The sequence below is a fragment of the Lissotriton helveticus genome, chromosome 6 (genome assembly GCF_964261635.1).
Source record: "Lissotriton helveticus chromosome 6, aLisHel1.1, whole genome shotgun sequence".
Classification (NCBI taxonomy): Eukaryota; Metazoa; Chordata; class Amphibia; order Caudata; family Salamandridae; genus Lissotriton; species Lissotriton helveticus.
In genome coordinates, this window is record NC_136067.1 from 949,558,127 (window position 1) to 949,575,336 (window position 17,210).

The 17,210-nt window shown below is 42.6% G+C and overlaps 1 protein-coding gene across 1 annotated transcript in view; it reads left to right on the forward strand.

Annotated features, from left to right (window-relative positions):
* The window catches only part of HEATR1 (HEAT repeat containing 1), a 412,033-nt gene that overhangs the window by 118,397 nt on the left and 276,426 nt on the right, over positions 1-17,210 (forward strand). The window contains exons 5-8 of the mRNA XM_078648603.1: positions 4,999-5,100; positions 10,427-10,567; positions 10,921-11,132; positions 15,339-15,475. Of these exons, the coding sequence (XP_078504729.1) occupies positions 4,999-5,100; positions 10,427-10,567; positions 10,921-11,132; positions 15,339-15,475 (592 nt within the window). The remainder of the gene's footprint in view (positions 1-4,998; positions 5,101-10,426; positions 10,568-10,920; positions 11,133-15,338; positions 15,476-17,210) is intronic.

The window sequence follows — 17,210 nt, forward strand, 5'->3', positions numbered from 1 at the left end:
GCAGGGGTACTTTGAGGTGTTGGGGTAGTGGTCGGAGGCTTACTTTTTTTCTTGGTTCTGCAGAAAAGGGGCAAACAAAACAGATGGCCCCCTCTTGATGTGGAAGTCACTGTCTATGAGGTGCCTTGACGTACAGGCCAGTATTCCTAGGTGTTGGTGTCTGGATACAACAAGCCATGGTTGCTACCAGTGGTCCGGTACACCAGCTGTTGGTAGGTACTGTGCAGCTCCGGTTGGTCCTTTTGACTCCGCACTTGGAGGGAGAATGGATCAGACCTGAGGGAGCATGGTGACCTCTTCCTGGGCAGCACCAGCGTCGGTATTCCTGGTAAGTCGCAGTACGGTGAACTGGGCCTTGCTTCTTGGGTGCCTGGGGCTGCAGGGGAGTACCTACTCCAAGGGAGTTCTGTGATTTGCAAAGCACTGGCAGCCCTCCAGTTTCTTGGAGGCTGCATAGCGGCAGGGCATGTCGGTTTTCCACAAGGATCATGTGCAGCAGGCAGGCTTAGGGTTGGCGCCAAGTCAGTTGTTTCGCCTCCTTTCTTGTGGAAATCTTCTTTGTCCACTCCAGGTTTGACAAACAAAAAGAAGTCCCGGCATCAGGGCTGCCACCTAAATATTGTATTAGGGGTGTTGCAGGGAGTGTCAGGTAGTAGACAATGGGCTACTTACCTTTAGGGTGACTACACCCTCTGTATGACCACTTCCTGTACCGGTGCCAAATGGGCCCTGGGCAGTGGGTGGCATTTCCCCTGTCTGGGGAAGCCAGGGTTTCATATCAAAGGTGAGGAGAGGCCTTTGAAGCCACCTGCCTTGATTTACTGATTACTTGTCATCCTGCTTGGAGGAGGTGATAACATCTCCTGCCAGAGCCGCCACTGTTTATTCCCTCAGAGACCACGGGCTCTCACCTACAGTGGGTCAGAAACGTGTCTGTGGTGGAAGGCTAGTCTACACCAGTCAGCCAATACACTAGAGGTCGGTAGGAATCAGTGTGGGTTTATTAATATGAGGTATTTGATACCAAAGATCCTAGGTTTCAGTGTAGTCAATGTGTAGCTGGGAAACTCGTTTTGACAAGTGCCCAGTACATACTTTAACATAGCTTCCTTTTTCACTTTTACTCAGTAATTGAACTGGCCAGCACAGGGGCATCTCTGCTCATGCAGATATGTCCTTATATGTTATATAATGCACTCTGCTTTATGACTGTATGGCCTACTGTAGTGATGACTTACAAATAGTACATGCAGTGTACGGGGACATGGCACACATGGTGTGTACCATGTCTTGATTTCCATTTTTAGAGCACTTTGTTATAAGGTATCTTTATTGTTCAATTAATTAAAATTGTTACAATATTCTATCAATAAAACTAAAGCATGGTTAGGAACTCACACAATTATTTAAGAATAAAGTAATCGTTTAAAAAAGATTTAAAATAATAAAAATGACTGTTATGATTATTTTCTTATCTGGCGGTAAAATGTTGTACATAGAATTTAAGAAAAAAAGTTTTTATCATAGTCTCTCTTACTCGATGGCCGACTAAGTCCTGTAATAATTCAGTTTCAGTTTGGCTTGGATGGCATCTGTGAATTTCCCTAGTCGGGCCACAATTTGAGGTGTTTTAATAGAGAAGCACAGGTCCGACACTTCACTGCAACTTTGTAGGCCAAGCAACCTACAGATAGGAAGAACCAAGCGCTGCCTCTCACTGACTAGCTTTGGGCAACAGCACAACAAATAGAGCCAGGATTCACAATGCTAATTACAGAGTTGACAAGCCACTGAGTTATCCTGCCCGGCCCAGGTTGAGTTAAAATCCGTGATGGGCAAAGCGAGCAGTCTCATGTAAGAGATTCTTCTTCCCCGGGCCAGGACTGGCAAAGCTTGCTCCAGGTAGGGCGGCGGTTTTCCCATGGTGTATGAGGAGTCCAGCGAGGAGAGATTCAATTGGTGATGCAGGCTTTCCAAATCCCTTTCAAAAGATATTTTCTTGGCCTGTGTATTCACTGTTTTCCTCCAAGCTGTTAGCGGGATGTCAGGGTTATGCAGATTTTGGATGTTGATATCCAATAATCTAATGCCTCCTGCCAAATGCACCTGCCATGGGGAACCCTCCTCTTCAAAGAGCATTTTAATTTGTCTTTTTAATGACAATTCTGGCGCTCGCGTGGTCCTGATATAATATTTTATTAAATCACCTGAGCAAGTAATGTCCGGACTGGTGAGACCCAACTCCAGCCTTACTCTTGCTCTCCTGGCCTGTCTAGGGAGAGCACTTTGTTATGCAGCCTGCAGTGGCATTTTGCACGAGTTTGGTGCTGGGTGGCTTAGAATGGCACAAGATTTCCCACAGCTCTCAGGGACCCTTTTTAGTAGCTCTACCCTAGGTATGAGGGGTACCACTTACTAAGGGCTTACAGAGGTACTAAAGGCCTGAACAATTGACCAGGTCCCTTTTTTGGGGGGGAAGAACACTGGCGACCTGGTTAGCAGGAAGCCAGTGCACTCCAGTCAAAGTTGCAGCAAATTCCAGGCAAAAAGTGTGTGTGTGTGTGTGTGTTGGGGGGGGGGGAGGGGCTTCTGCAACAAAAGACACGTTTCCTACAGTCATCAATTGATTTTGTGTCGTGTGATGCCTCATCAACAGTGCAGTGTGTATTCCTGATTTGTAGCTCAAAAATTAGATTTTTGTAAATCGTTAAGACTACATAAAAAGTTTCTGTGTATTCTGGCCATTGTATTTCAACAGGGGACACGCAAATTAAGCTTCTACTCAGTATTTCAACTTTTTTCTCCTCCCCTTTCAGGTTTAGAGTAGACTGGCACAGAACATATTAGGCTGTTTCTCCTCTTCAGTGACTGTACACATGACACAGCGCTCTGATAGGTGTGGATTATTTCCAGTCTATGTTTGTACTGTTGTGCTCTATATAAAAATAACAATAATACATATTTTTTTAATTCTGTCCCTCACATTTTGGTAGGCCTATTGTCTGGAAAATAAAAGCCCAAAATGTTACCATGCAAAAGGAGGCAAAGTTGTAAAATAGATAATTTGTTGCTTTATTTGGATCAATAGGCACTCGGGTAGCCCAGGCAAAATTTCCAACCTCAGCCATCTGAAAACTACAGTACTGGATGAATCAGGGCTGTCGTGGTTTGCCTCGAATCTACAACTTTTTCTTACCCAGGACCCTCTGATAACATCTAACTTTGACTAATAAAAACATTTCCTCACATTTCTGTCTCAAAAAGCTACGCAATTGATGGGAACAGCAAAAGCCCTACTACAAGGTGTTCTCATAGTTCTCCATATAAAACCTGATGCATTAGAAGTACGAGAGGACCTGTCGCGCAAGAGAAGACAGTCCAAAACACATCAATATTCTTTTGAAGGCTGTTTTTTTGGGATGGGCATTACTTTTGTCATTGAGGAGGAAGGAAGCTTGAGGAATATTATAAATAATTCCTTTAAATTGATAGGATCATCGGGGTAAACTGAAGGGTTCATTGTAGTCACCAAACTGGTTTCAAATCTATATTTCAGAGGGAATCTTTTCAACTGACTGATTTAAAAAAAAAAATATTCTATCTATCTATCTCGGATACAATTTTGAGAGAGTGAGGATTGGTGTAACTGCCAGAAAAGTTGAAAACAACGTTTTACAGTTCTGAATAGAAAAACCGTTTTGAAAATGGTAGAATTTGTTGATGATTTTTTTTATGCTCATGAGAGGAGCGCAAAAAGTGAGGCAATTTCCACAACTATGTTGATGTAAATATACATCTGAGTTTTTCAGTTTGGTGAACATGGCATCTGTGTAAGGTGGTGTTATTGGTATCTGAACTGGCATCCGCCATTATTTTATGTGGTTTGAGTGAAGCTGGAGTGCCCAGAGCAAAATTCACCAAACTCATGTAGGAAAGCATCAATAGATCTATCACTAAAGCAAGGTCCTTATACGTTAGGGATGTTATCAAACAAACCCTTAATTTGGGTGTGTCTTATAGGCAGCAGAGCAGATGAAACTACCACACCAGTTACGTTGCAGCAATTTTAAATTGAGAAAGTAGGTGACCAGGAAAGCTAAAGTTTCATTTGGTTGCCCTCAATGCTTGTAAAATTACCCAGTTATGGCAGTGGCTCACTAGGGTAGAGGGGGTGAATCATCCAAGTCATCCATAAACACGTGATCACTTTTCTGATATAGATCAAAACATGAGAAGTAGTTAGTGCAGAGGTGGACATTTGCCCAAATTCATGCGATAAACAATTGTGTTAGAGATAAAAAATTACAGCTGTGCGAAACATTAAATATAAGGGACAGTGAGAATCCTTTAGTATGTTTATAGTAACCATGAAATATTCTGAAATTATATGATACCCGGCCATCCAATTTACCTGTAAATTGACATGTAAGCCATGTTTTTTATTCTGAATACCCTGGCTTCAAGGTTAGGTAACACACCCCAGGAAACTAAACTATTTCAAAAGGCAGTTTGTTCACTGAATTGATCTTTTTTTTGTCTTTGAAATACACATTAACTTATTTAACTAACAAGGCCATTTGGCAGGTCTCTTAATAATTAAGATGCTTACCTCTCTGGATCATAGTTTGAATTTAAATATGTTTTTTTATGTTTCAAGAGACCAAATAATGTAAAATTCATTGTAGAGCTTAAAACTTGAGTGTGTTTGTTAAGTTACATTTGTCTGCTTATCTGATTTACTCCCCAACAGTTAGTTAGTCTGCCCCCTCCTCTGGTTTCTCTCATTTTCTTTTCATTTACCTGGTTTCAAGTTTACTCTTTTCTGACTTTGAGTCCCAAATGTCTAGTAAGTTCAATTATCAAATGTCGACCAAGAGAGCAAAGTGTGGTGTTATGTCTGACTTACTGTCAAATATTTTCTGACCAAAGATCTGTAATTTCCTAAAGTGCATTTGAGTACTGTGTAACAGTATCCCTTCTTTTTTCGGTATTGCACAGAAACCAGGCGTTCCTCTTGCCAGGAGCACATTGATTACACACTGCTATAAAGATCTGGGATTCATGGATTTCATCTGCACACTAGTAACCAAAGCAGTAAAGGTTGGTATTCAAATCCTAATGTTCCTCTCTACCCACAAACCCTGAGTATGTAGTGTGCAACCAGCAGCCCCTTACCTGCTTCACCTAGTGTTCTCAACCACTGGAATCTCTAAAGAAATGTACCACTTAAGCATGGAGGCGGTAGGGAGAATCTCTCCTTGTAGACTTCTCCGGCAGGGTTCTGTAATCACACGTCTGATACCAAGACAGGTAATTAACATATACTGGATGTTTGAATCCCCATGCACTGCAACTAAGAACACAGTAATTCCCCTCACAGGTGTAGGAAAGTTACCCTTTTTGTTATGGTCACCCACACTTTTTGCCACTAGTACTGATATTTTTCAACTGATGTGCACTGGGTCCCCAGGCACCAGTGCTCTTTCCCTAATACAAGATAACATGTGCTAATTGTCACACACACTTTGGCACCCCTGTAAGTCCCTGGTATGGGTATCCCTGGTACCTAGGGCATGGGTACCAAAGAGGGTCCCTTAGGGCTGCAGAATGTATTATGCCACCCTAAGGGACCCTCATGCAAATTGCATGCTGACTGCCATTCAAGTCTGCCTGTCATGGTGCAAACCGAGTGAAAATACTACATGGTACACTCACTGTGCGCCGTGCCAAAGTCTCAGCATGTAATTTATGTAAGGAACCCCTACAGCAGGCCTTGTAGCCCTAAGGCAGGTGCATTATATTAAATATGAGAGCATATCTGCATGAGCAGATATGCCCCTATGCTGTCTAGTTCAATTACTAGATGGTACAAGTGAGCGGGGAAGCCATCTTAAGTTTATGCCCTGGTCACTGGTCATTACATGTTCCCCCAGCTACATGATGGCTTTACTGAAACCTATAGTGTTTGGTATCAAACACCTTGTCTTAATAAATCAGTATTGTTGCCAGTACAAGATTTATTATGACATGCACACTGTGGGCACCTTAGACATGCCCCCTGAAAAATCTACCACTATCTAGTGTTCTGGCCGATTGGTCTTTTCCAGCCTGCCACCACAAACATGTTTTTGACCCCCTGCAGGTGAGAGTGAACTCTCTCTGAGGCCAGAAACAATGCCTGCTCCGGAGATGGCTAGTGATTTAACATATCTAGGCCAGGGGCTTCAAGGGCCCTGCGGCTTTGATATGTGTCGCTGGCTTTCCCCAGACCTCGGAGTTGCCACCCCCTACCCAGAGGCTATTTGGCACCAGGACAGGCGGGAAATTAGGTATGCTGGTAGGCGTGTTGCAACACCAGACTAGTCAAACCCCTATGGTTTGTCTGATGGACTGCCTGATGTTCTCCACGAAAGAATGGTGCTATCATTTTGTTTTGGGTGGAATTAGGAACTCTGGGACAGGGTAATGCCCACTTCCCACAGGAAGTTGTTCTATAGGGAGTGTTGTGACCTCAAGGGTAAGGGTAAGTATCCTATTAGCTACTACCCTTCACTCCCCTTAACGCCCATGAAATCAGTATTTAGGTGGCTCCCTAACATCAGGAACTCTGATTCACCTGACTAAGGAAGAAGAAGGACCAAGAAGAACCGCAGAATGTAAGAATTGTGGACTTCGCTCCAAACCCCGCCTGCCTGCTCCCCTTCATGACAATTGAAAAGACCCAACTTGTCCTGCAGTTGTGCAGCCTCCAAATGCCTCAGTGGGGAAACCCGCCATCATCTCCCTTAAAGTAGAGGAGCCACTTACCTGCAGGCCTTGAACGCAACGTCCAGTTCACCGATCTGCTGACCACTGGGTCTACCAATATAGCATCTGCCCAGGAGAAGGTTGTCGTGCTCAGAGAAGGTCAGATCTAACCCCCACCAAGTCTGGAGGCGCCATGACCCCAGGAGCTGCCCTGTACTAATACCCTGGGTACCGAACCCCTTGCAGCAGCCAAGGCTTGCTCAGTATCCAGCTCAGACCTACCAATGTGGATCATCAGCACCATAGAGGCCGCCATCTATTATTTTTTTGTCCTCATTCTGCCAATTCTCTTGCTGGAAAGCTCCTATCCCGATTGCCAAACCAAGGAGCAGAGCCTTTCCATCCAAGAAAAAGATACTGTTTCCACTTCATTCCTTCACCATTGTACCCGTAGCAGAAGGAAACAAGGACCGACAGCAAGATTTTTTGGACTTAATCATCGGCCCTCCTGGGGCGTTTGCTCCATTCGACCAACAATGTCCAAACTTTCTCCCGGCTTCTAAAATCGCAAGCCATGTCAAACTGACTTGTAGATATTATATTCTTAACACAGTCAGAAAAGCAAGGAGGACTTTCAGACTTCCAAAGCCTACAGATCTCTCGTTTCGCCAGGAGGATAGCATAGAAAATAAATCTGGAGATAACAGCGTTTTTTCGTGTTGAATCTTCCTGATCAAGCCAAAAAATATAAGAATTGTGCTTACCTCGACTTGCTGATCAATTACTTCTCCCAAGAACTTACACATCTCAATCCAATAACCAGTGATCTTTGGGCATGTCATAAACATGTGGATATCATCCTCCGAGGGGTGCATACATCTTGGGCAAGCATACGGGATTCCAGTAACTCTCAACAACTTGGCTGGAGACCAATAAACCCTTTGTGCGTTAAAAAGATGGTTACGCTTAAGAGTAGCGGGGTTTCACAACTGCTTGTAGAATTGTGAAAGAATCTAACCAAACCTCTTTAGCGTTTTCACTCGCTAGGTCTTCAGCCCAAAGCTTTGAGATATCCATGCCCAGGTGGTCATCTGCCTCTACCAAGGCCTGATACCACAAAGACACTTCCTTTTTCAGAGGGTCTGTTCTCATCGCCTGACCTAGCCAGGAATCTTCTTCCTCCTCTACCCAAATCTGCCTTGCCCACCAGGAGGAGACCTGATAATATTTAAATCTAGTTAGTTGACCCCCGGTACAGTTACTCAGAACTTCGCAGTGAACCAAAGATGAACCAGATTTAAGATCTCCCCAACAAAATAGCCCTTCAGATTTTAATGGCAGACTAAACTGGTCTCTCAGAGGTTCCCGAAGAATCCCAAATCGGGCCCAAGAAGAGTAATGGGGAACTCCTATTTTTTTCTGGAAAAACACCCAAGTTCTTTGGGCCCCCTGCAGAATCTTCAGCCTCGCTTTCTTGAAGTACTTTGGGTCCCCATATTTAAAAAGGAAGTGACATTGTCCACCCCTCAATCCACTTAACGGTACCCCAAAGAGTATTCCCATTTGGAGACTGGTCGGTTTTATTCCTCAACGTATGAAAAATCTTAGAAGGGAATGCATAACAATATGCCATTAAATCCTCCACCTCCTCCTCCAGCCTCCTCCTCAGCTTTTTCCAAGATATCATTGAACCCTTAGAGGACCAAATACAGCTGCCTATCTTCCCCTGTAGTTTGGCCTCTTGTCCTTTATCAAAAGGTAAAGGGATAGAGTTGAAAAGGAAAGTAATCTCAGGGAGGACAATCATTTTAATAAGGTTGACACTGCCATATTTGTTTAGAGGTAGGTTTGCCCACCGCACTAAAAGCCTCCCGACCTCTTGACTTGCTTCCAACACAAACTACCCGTTTGACAAAACACCTATGCACCCAAGCCCCACAACCTGAGTGAGTCTACCAATGGTGCACCCTTGCCCCAAAGACCCTCAAGAACTGAGACCACCCCCTCTTTGGGTTCTGACGTATTTGTCCCCAAGTCTCCATTTGCAGCACTTTTCAGTTGCAGGTTTTCTCCATAGACTTCAGCAGTAGCATTCTAGGCTACCCTTGCAACCAGCACCTGGACACACATTGGCAGGTAAACCAAAACAGATGATGGTTCTAAGGATCTTGGACTCTACTTACCTTAAGTTCAGAAGAACACCACTGTAACTCGATTGGAAGTACCTCTATGGAGTTTTTTTCTCCCATGGGATAACAGTACGGCCTTCGAGGCTCTTGCCTCAAATCTGATCTGACCTGTACTTTCTGTGTTTCTGAAAATCACTCACTCAAAAAGTATTTGCTTAATCTCATAGATCTTGGTGCTAAAATAATACAAAAATCTATTCTTCTAACTTGCTGTCAGTGTGTCAGAGTGTGTCATTGATTGACTCCGTATGTGCGACAAATGCCTAACACTCCCCTCTGATAAGCCTAAGGCTGCTCGACCGCACTACCACAAATAGAGCACCTTGGGATTGTTAAAGCAAGTCTCTGTGAACTATAAGGGACCCCTGTCATCTCTATACAGTGCACCTAATTTTGGGAAACTATATAAAGGGCCAGCTTTCTACAATGGGGACCACACTAAAAGTGAGCCTGGTAATCTACTAATATGGAGACAGATTACTTTCGACAGGGAGGCAGTGATTTGTTGAAATCCTCTCTTCACTCTCTCCTTTATAGCATGCCCATATCCATGAGCCACAGAGGAATTAGCAGTTTTGACTGCAAGTAAAAACAATATTGATGCAAATCCAGCAGGGTGCAAACCAATCCTACTTGGCTCTGTGCACCCTGAGCTGGGAACTCTGTTTCATTCAAGAAAGAAACCCACCATGGGAGACTTCCCTGTTAGTTTCTAACCAAATTCAATCACTCTTTCCCTCCCCATTTAACAAACCCAAGTATCAGTAGCCAATCAGGAACAAACTCCCCATAGATAATGCCCACACTAGGGCATCATGAGAGATCGAGAGGCAGAGAGTTCAGTGGGCTACGTAGGCTTCATGGGTTTTCACCCTTAAAGGCTATAAAAGAAATTACCAGAATAGTTTGTCACTGGAGATGATCTGATAGAGGCGGGCCACGAGTATCCAGGGGAATGCCTGAGAGATTTGGTGGATAAGGGCCTTGTAGCTGGGGTTGCCCTCCTGTTTAAAGGGGAATTAGAAAGATGCTGGGTTAGGCAAAATTAACAACTGAGCTCAATTTAATAATTTCACCACTACTGTGTGAATAAATACATTTGTCAACTATTTTCGTCCATTTTTATACTTCACCATGATATATTTGAATCACAAAGACCCCTCTAGCATAGCCTAGGCCAGAGTTCTCAGATGGAACCCCCTGTCTAGATTGGGATCCAGACCTGCTGTAGAGAGGAGGGCAGTGAACAGAGCCATTGTTTAAAGAAGCTCATTCTACTAATGGATACATGTTCAGGTAAAATAAAATGACTCCGCTTCACAAACTGTTGCCCTCAGAGCCTCCTTGTATTTTAACCAGTGCATAGAGTTGTTTTCCCTATCATTAGTGGATCTAACCAAGTACTCTATCCCATGCACTACATGTTTGAAGATCTTCTTCTTTGTCTCATTCGCTCATAGTCTTTGTATATTTTCTGTTACTTTCACCAGATCTTTGGAGAGCACTTTGAGAGCCCACCACAGTTGAGGGTGTTGGTTTCCTTTTATGCTTCCACTATTGTTGCAGCCTTGGAAGCTATGGAGAAGATAACCGAAATAATCGTGGCCAAGCTCCTCCCATATGTGCAGAAGGTATGAATTATTGCTTGTTTGCTGTGACCTTGTTGCCTTTCTGCTTCCATTCTGTGAATACTTTCTGTATCCTAGTTGTGACAAGTTATTGTGAATTTCTCCTCTGTTTATCAACGTACAAACTGTTGTGGTAGGGGGAGCTAGAAGTCGCAGATGTGCGAGACGCACAAGCATGATGGGGACTTTGGGATGTGAAGAAGCAATCTAGAAGATAAACATGATCTCTGGGGTCCAATAAATGAATAAATGAAGTGATAGCAGGCAGCATGTGTACAGGGACCTTGAACTGTGTACAGACAGCAGTGGACTTTATCATAAATATTTGGATATATATATTTTTCTTTCTATACCAGGGTTTGAGATCTTCCTTGGTGGATTACAGAGCGGCGACCTACATGATCATCTGCCAGCTTGCTGTGAAAGCGGTGATGGAGCCTTCCCTGGTCCGTGCTTTGGCCACACAAATCACCAAGACGTTGAGCAAGACCCCATTCCTGATCCGAGACGGGCTAGGCTGCCTGATAGTTCTACTGCAGAGCCAGGAGTCAGATCACTTGGGGAAGAAGTAGGTGGACTTGGGCCATGCCACAGCTTTATTTTTGCTCTGTCAGGCTCCTGTGAGTGATGGAGAGTTTCTCAAAGGAAACTGCTCAGTAGTTGACCAATTCCATCATTCAGTGATGGCTTATTTAACAGTCATTCTACAGGAATATATTGTAAAGCATAAGCTGAGAGTTTAGAACTTTTAATATCAAGTTCTCTTCCCACACCACTCACTATGAACTTCCTGGTCTGCCTCTTCTTGCCTTTTTGTGATGGTGGAAAGCAGCACTTCTGCCAGTACTTCTCCAACATGGTTAAATGTTGAGGGCATACCCCTAAGAGAGCTTTTTGGTAACTTTCACTAATGCTCTGATGGTGGGCTTGATGTGAGTGTAAGCAACAACATAGTACTGATCACGGTGTTCACTGGTTGGGGGATGAGAACAGATATCAAAGCTGATCTGTATTGTCACCAAAAACTAACTGGGGTTTAAAGAGGCACTACAGGAAAGAGAATGTTATGGGTTTTACAGCATTTTTTAAGCATGTTTGCAAGTTGGTACAAAGATAGGTTATTGTTAGCAACTTAAGCCCTTGGGGCATTTTGGTTTAATTTGGACCTGCCCTCCCATTGTTTTCACTATGCTATTCATCGCATTCAGCTTAATTTGAGTTCTCTTTAATGTTGGACTGTTAGAAAATATTGTCAGTGTGTAATTTATCAGCACACGCATAGTCTTGCAATATTTCGTACTTTCTTTAAGTAGATGTCCTACTTAGAATATTAATGCCAGAAAAAATAAATTATTTAAAAATAAGTTTGCGTTTAATGATTTGGAAAGGCAGCAAGACATTTTTTTTATTTCAACACACCTATGCTTTTATTGATTAACCGTTTTGTAATCACAACACAGAAGATACTCTAGCTGAAACCCCTAAAAATACACAGCTACATAGACAGTGCTGGTAATCTTGCCTCACTCTACATTCATAAATACATTTTCCCATCTGTTTGGGTTTTAAAAAAAAAAGTTTCACCTCAGTCTTTAACATTTGTACCTGTCTTGCATGATGCATTTTTTATGTGCTTGAAATAGGGCTGTATGTTTATATTGTTGTGTATGTCCTGATGATCCCTTCTCCTTTGTAATGTTTTCAAGCATGATTGTGGTAAAGTTAACCAATAGTATGTCCTCCCTTAGGTGAATCTCTGCCACTGATGATAACAGGTGACCTCTCCCTCTGAAATCTCCATTAAAGTCTGCCTGATTGTTCTGATCAAACTTATGGATCGTAACTCTGTTCCTCATCCCAACACCACATTGTGGGATGCCTTCACCAAGGATTTGAGATTACTTTGCACCTCAAATATCCGGGATCTCCAGAAGCCATGAGTTTGCTGCTTTCAGTTTTCCGTCAAGCTTTCTCCCAGCCTCACTATCACAGTTTGACTTGGCCTGTTGGGTAGTTCATCCACTTTGCTTTTTTTGGAGCAGGCCTAGTCTTTCTTATTTGCCTCCTCATTGTCTACCCAAGTGCTGAGGTCCTCCAGCTCCCATTCCTATTGGGCTTTCGTCTTGTGAAGTGCTCCCATGGATACCATGTTTTCCCCGAGTGCCTCACACGTTCACCCAGAAAGAGGTCTGCGATTTGGTGTAGCCTTTAAAGTATTTTTGTATCTGTGAGTGGTCATCTCACTAAGCTAAGCAATCTCATCATTGGTAAGGCCAACAGCGCAGCTCTGGTCTTTCTGCCTTTTTTTCCCTCCAACTCGAGTAGGTTATTTAATGTGACTGTTCTTTGCAATACACAGTGGTGTGTGTGTTTAAATTTTTTTTATTTTACCTTTTCAATTTTGGGGCAAGAGATAGCTCACCTCTGTGGGCCAAATTTCTTTCAGCAGGAAGGGAATTCCAACATCTCACATTCAGTGTGGCTGTTCAATCATGTTGTTCTTCTCAGAAGCTCTGCAGCACTGCTGTTCGTCGTGGTACATTTGCAGTACAGCAATGCTACCCTACTTCCATAGTTTGTAGTTGGGCTCTTTTAATGTCACTCCGTAGGACTGGGCATAATTCTTCAGGGCTGTCATGTGCTCTTAAAAAACTGTTTTGCCATCTGAATGTTTCTCACTCCTATTTTTTAAAAGGGTCACAGCTGGCTACTTGTCTTCACATTGTCTTTTGCAAAAAGAACAATGGAAGGACAGAATAGAATGCACAACAATTTCATACGTTCACCCCAGTACAAAGATCTGGGCCTAAATCCATCGTTTTTTTGATCCCCATGCCTCTCCAGTTTGAATCCAGCCATATGCAAATCAGTCTTGACCCTACGCCTAGGATGCTTATTTCCGGTCCAGGGAGGACCTGGCCTGGCAGTTCGGGCTGGACTGTTCCCTTGAGGCACATGGTCAAGACTGATTTGCATATCGCTGGGTTCCAACTGGAATGGCATGGTGAGCAAAAAAACTATGGATTTAGGCCCAGATCTCTGTACTCTGGTGAATAAATGTATGATATCGTTCTGCATTCTGTCCATCAATTGTTCTTTTCACATTACCTTTAGCCGCCTTCTGATAGTTCTTCGCTTCTGCTGCAGGTTATGCAGGGTGATTATGGGAAGGCCTTAAGCAGGCTAGTGCCCGCTTGCTTTATTTCTTCCTCAATTCTACGCCTTTCGCCTCAGGGACATGGTTGAAGTGGTTCAGGATTTGTATGCAATCACTGCGCCTCTCCTAGATTTATGGCTCCTCCCCACTGCCTTCACACCCCACACTGGATGCGACCTAAGGCTGTGCAGTGGGCATCACCCTCACTATCATAAGGAAGATTACAGCACTTTAATGGCCTTATCAATGCAAGTTGCAAGTGGGTTCAGTGGCATTATTGCCCACTAATTTAGAGACATCACTGGTTTATTTGCAGGATTCGGGCCTGAATTCAAATTTGTGCTAGCAAAACAGGAGAAGATGTGACCATCTTTTAGCCAGTCATGCCCCATCTGGGTCTGGGCATGTCCTTCAAACAGAGGGAATTACGGGAATTAATTAGATTGGAGACTTGAGAGGGTGTGTAAAGAGAAGGACCAGACAGCAAATGAGTTCTTAAAAGAAGTGCTTCAGGTATTTTTGGGGATCGGCATCTGATCTAGTTGGCTAGAGGCAGGAGTGCTGTAGGTTCTGCACTTGCAGTCAAAATATAGTTTTTGGGTGGAATTTCACATTCACTAAATTCATTTGTGCTAAACTATTCTTCTGCTCCAGCATAAATGTTATTGTGTTTTTGAAAACATCAGGGTCATTAGGAAATAGACCAGACTTTGGAATATACTTGAGTCCCTGCTGCCATCACATAGGTGTTGAGGTATGTAGGGCTCTTGGCCACGAGACATCATGTTTGCTGCCTTCATTAATTTGCTAGGGATGCTGTTTTCGATGTTCACTTCTCATCCATAGTCAGACCCTTTAGTTTCAAACGCGTAGACACAGATAAATCAACCGGAATTATGTATACTTGTGTTAACTACATTTTTTTTTTAACACTTTTGCTTTTTGTTCCTTTAGCTTTTGCCAGCTTGCTTTCCAATGCCAAAATGTACCTGTGCCCTTCCCAAGATTGCTCACTTGCTCATATTTTTCAGTCATTAGAAAGAATACCATTTGAAGATTCTTTGGGCAAGAATAGCCCAACAACAGTCTCTGCTTGTAAATGTCCCCAAAAACATGTTGACATATGTTCACATGTAGTTCCACAAGAGACTCCATATGCATGCTTCCTAGCACTATAAGTTGTGTTCTTTTTCCTTAATATATTAATAGCTTTGAGCCACACATACTTTGGGAACAGACACCCAAGCAGCCTCTCTCACATCGAACAGCACTTCGATGCTTGAATGAGTGCATGCCATGCTCAACAAAACCTTACAATTAAAGATGTGATTGAAGGTGGTTTGTCTGACTTTGTCGGAAAATAATTTGTTTTTTCCTGGGAATGTTTCTTGCCATTTAACCATTCCATGTAAGAAATACAATTTTAAACAAAACTATTCAAATAAATATTTCTATTTTATTTCCTTAACAACATCCCATTAGGTTCTGCCTGATGGATGAACGTTTGAAAAAATTGTGTGAAACGGGAAAAGCATATATAGCTCTGCAGGTGAACTGACCTAGTAGTATGATTAGCAATGCTGCTCACATGCCTGCTGTTTGTTTTTCTGCATGCAGACCCTTTACTCTTCTGTGCAAAGTCCCAGATTTGATGAGTACACTCCAGGGCATCGAGACTGCATATGATACAACTGCCCTTCTGCGCTACCTCCTGCCAAATCTGGTGTATTCCGTAATCCAGCACAGCAGGGATGGTGAGCTCTCTGATGGTTTCTTCTTTCAGCGCTAAACACTCAAATTTTTTTTTATAAAGGAATTGTGTTGCCATGAAAAATATACAATTGTAACGAAAAATAGTTATTTTTACCCCTTTTTAAAACTCAGTTTGACAAGAATAAAAGTCTTTTGAAAACTGGTACATTTACTGCAAGGATAGTGGTTAATGTAAAGGTCAGGTTAAGGGTTATTACATTTAAGGTAAGTGCTAGTGTATGGATAATGTTAACAAGTATGCATAGGTTTATGGTCAAGGTTAATGTACTGGTGGATTATTTTTTTTTTTTTACTAAAGGCATTTGTTAAATGTTTAGCCAATCTAATTTAATTTTTGTTTTTACTTGTTCTTTATTGTAGCTTGTTTTTAATTGTATTTATTACAAATATATCCTTCGTTCCATTATAGATTCTTGTGAAATATCTAAACTATTTCCCATTTTTAGTGGATATTCCTCTCCAAGTGCCACAAATGAATCTTAGCCCTGAGTGTTCAAAAGCATCTAGAAAATGTTGCTGTTGCTTCGGTTCATTAATGTCCATTGCCACTGTGTAGCTTCAGATGCTGTGTTGAAGGCGACCACCGGAGGTAATGTGGCAGATCCACAAAGGCATCATAGGTGGTAGTGATATATGTTTCTGACCTCCACTGATGCAGGTTCTTGAGTCACTGAGTTTTATTTACTCTGCTAATTCATTCTCATGTAGTCACTTATTTATGGTTGTGCGGCCCCAAACCCTTGGTGGCTTAACCCTCCTGTCGTTGACAGATTTTGGTTTACTATCTACAGACCCAGTGTCTGTGGTGATTTGGAAAGATCGTTGCATGGCTTTGTTACAACTGCTTTCATTAACGCACACCAGAGCAATCTTACAGAGGTTATTCAAAGCTTTTTGTGGTTGGAAGTTAAAATTAAAATTTAGGTCATTCTCTTGAAGGTAATCTCAGGGGAAAAGATAGATAACCTTAACTCTAAAAGCATGGTAAGCACAAGAGATGATCTGCTTCCTCCAACTCTGAGTGTAGGGTAAACACATAGAAGTATAGAAGAGAAGCACTTTGATTGCTCCTCCCAGCTGTTTCCTTTATAGGGAAATATTTTCCTCTGAGTGAGCATTTTCCAGCTCCTGGGCCTCTTTTGAATAAATTCAGGTTTTTCAGCTAGCTATGTCTGTTTTCTTTAATACGTAGAGGCTGGGGACGTACTCCAGTGTGAACCATATTTTCTTGAAGCCAGGGCAAGATGCAGGCTTTCTCAGTAAATCGACCCATCATTTGCTTTTAGAAAAGGAAGGTAGAATGAAATACACACTATTCTTTCTTTTAAAAGTTAATGTTTATATTTTCAGCACTCACCAAACACTCAGCAGTTTGTCAGGAAAAGGGTTGTTATGGTTTGTCAACCAGACAGCTTGCTTCAAAATAGCTATGCCTACTACTAGAGGGACAGGTACCAGAATTAAAGAAGACCTGCTGCCCACTGTCGCGCACATCAGAAGGCACACACAAGGCCGAATAATATACACAAAATTAACAAACCACACTTGCAGTACAGATGATTCAGCTCAGCCCTTAAAAATTAGAATCTTCTTTCTGTTGAAATGTTTGAGTCCACGATGTGAAGGTAACCCATCCCTCGACTGTGCTGCAAGACCATACAATTAGAACGTTCACTAAACAAGTGGATAAAGCATAATACAAGTGGCTCCTTTTAC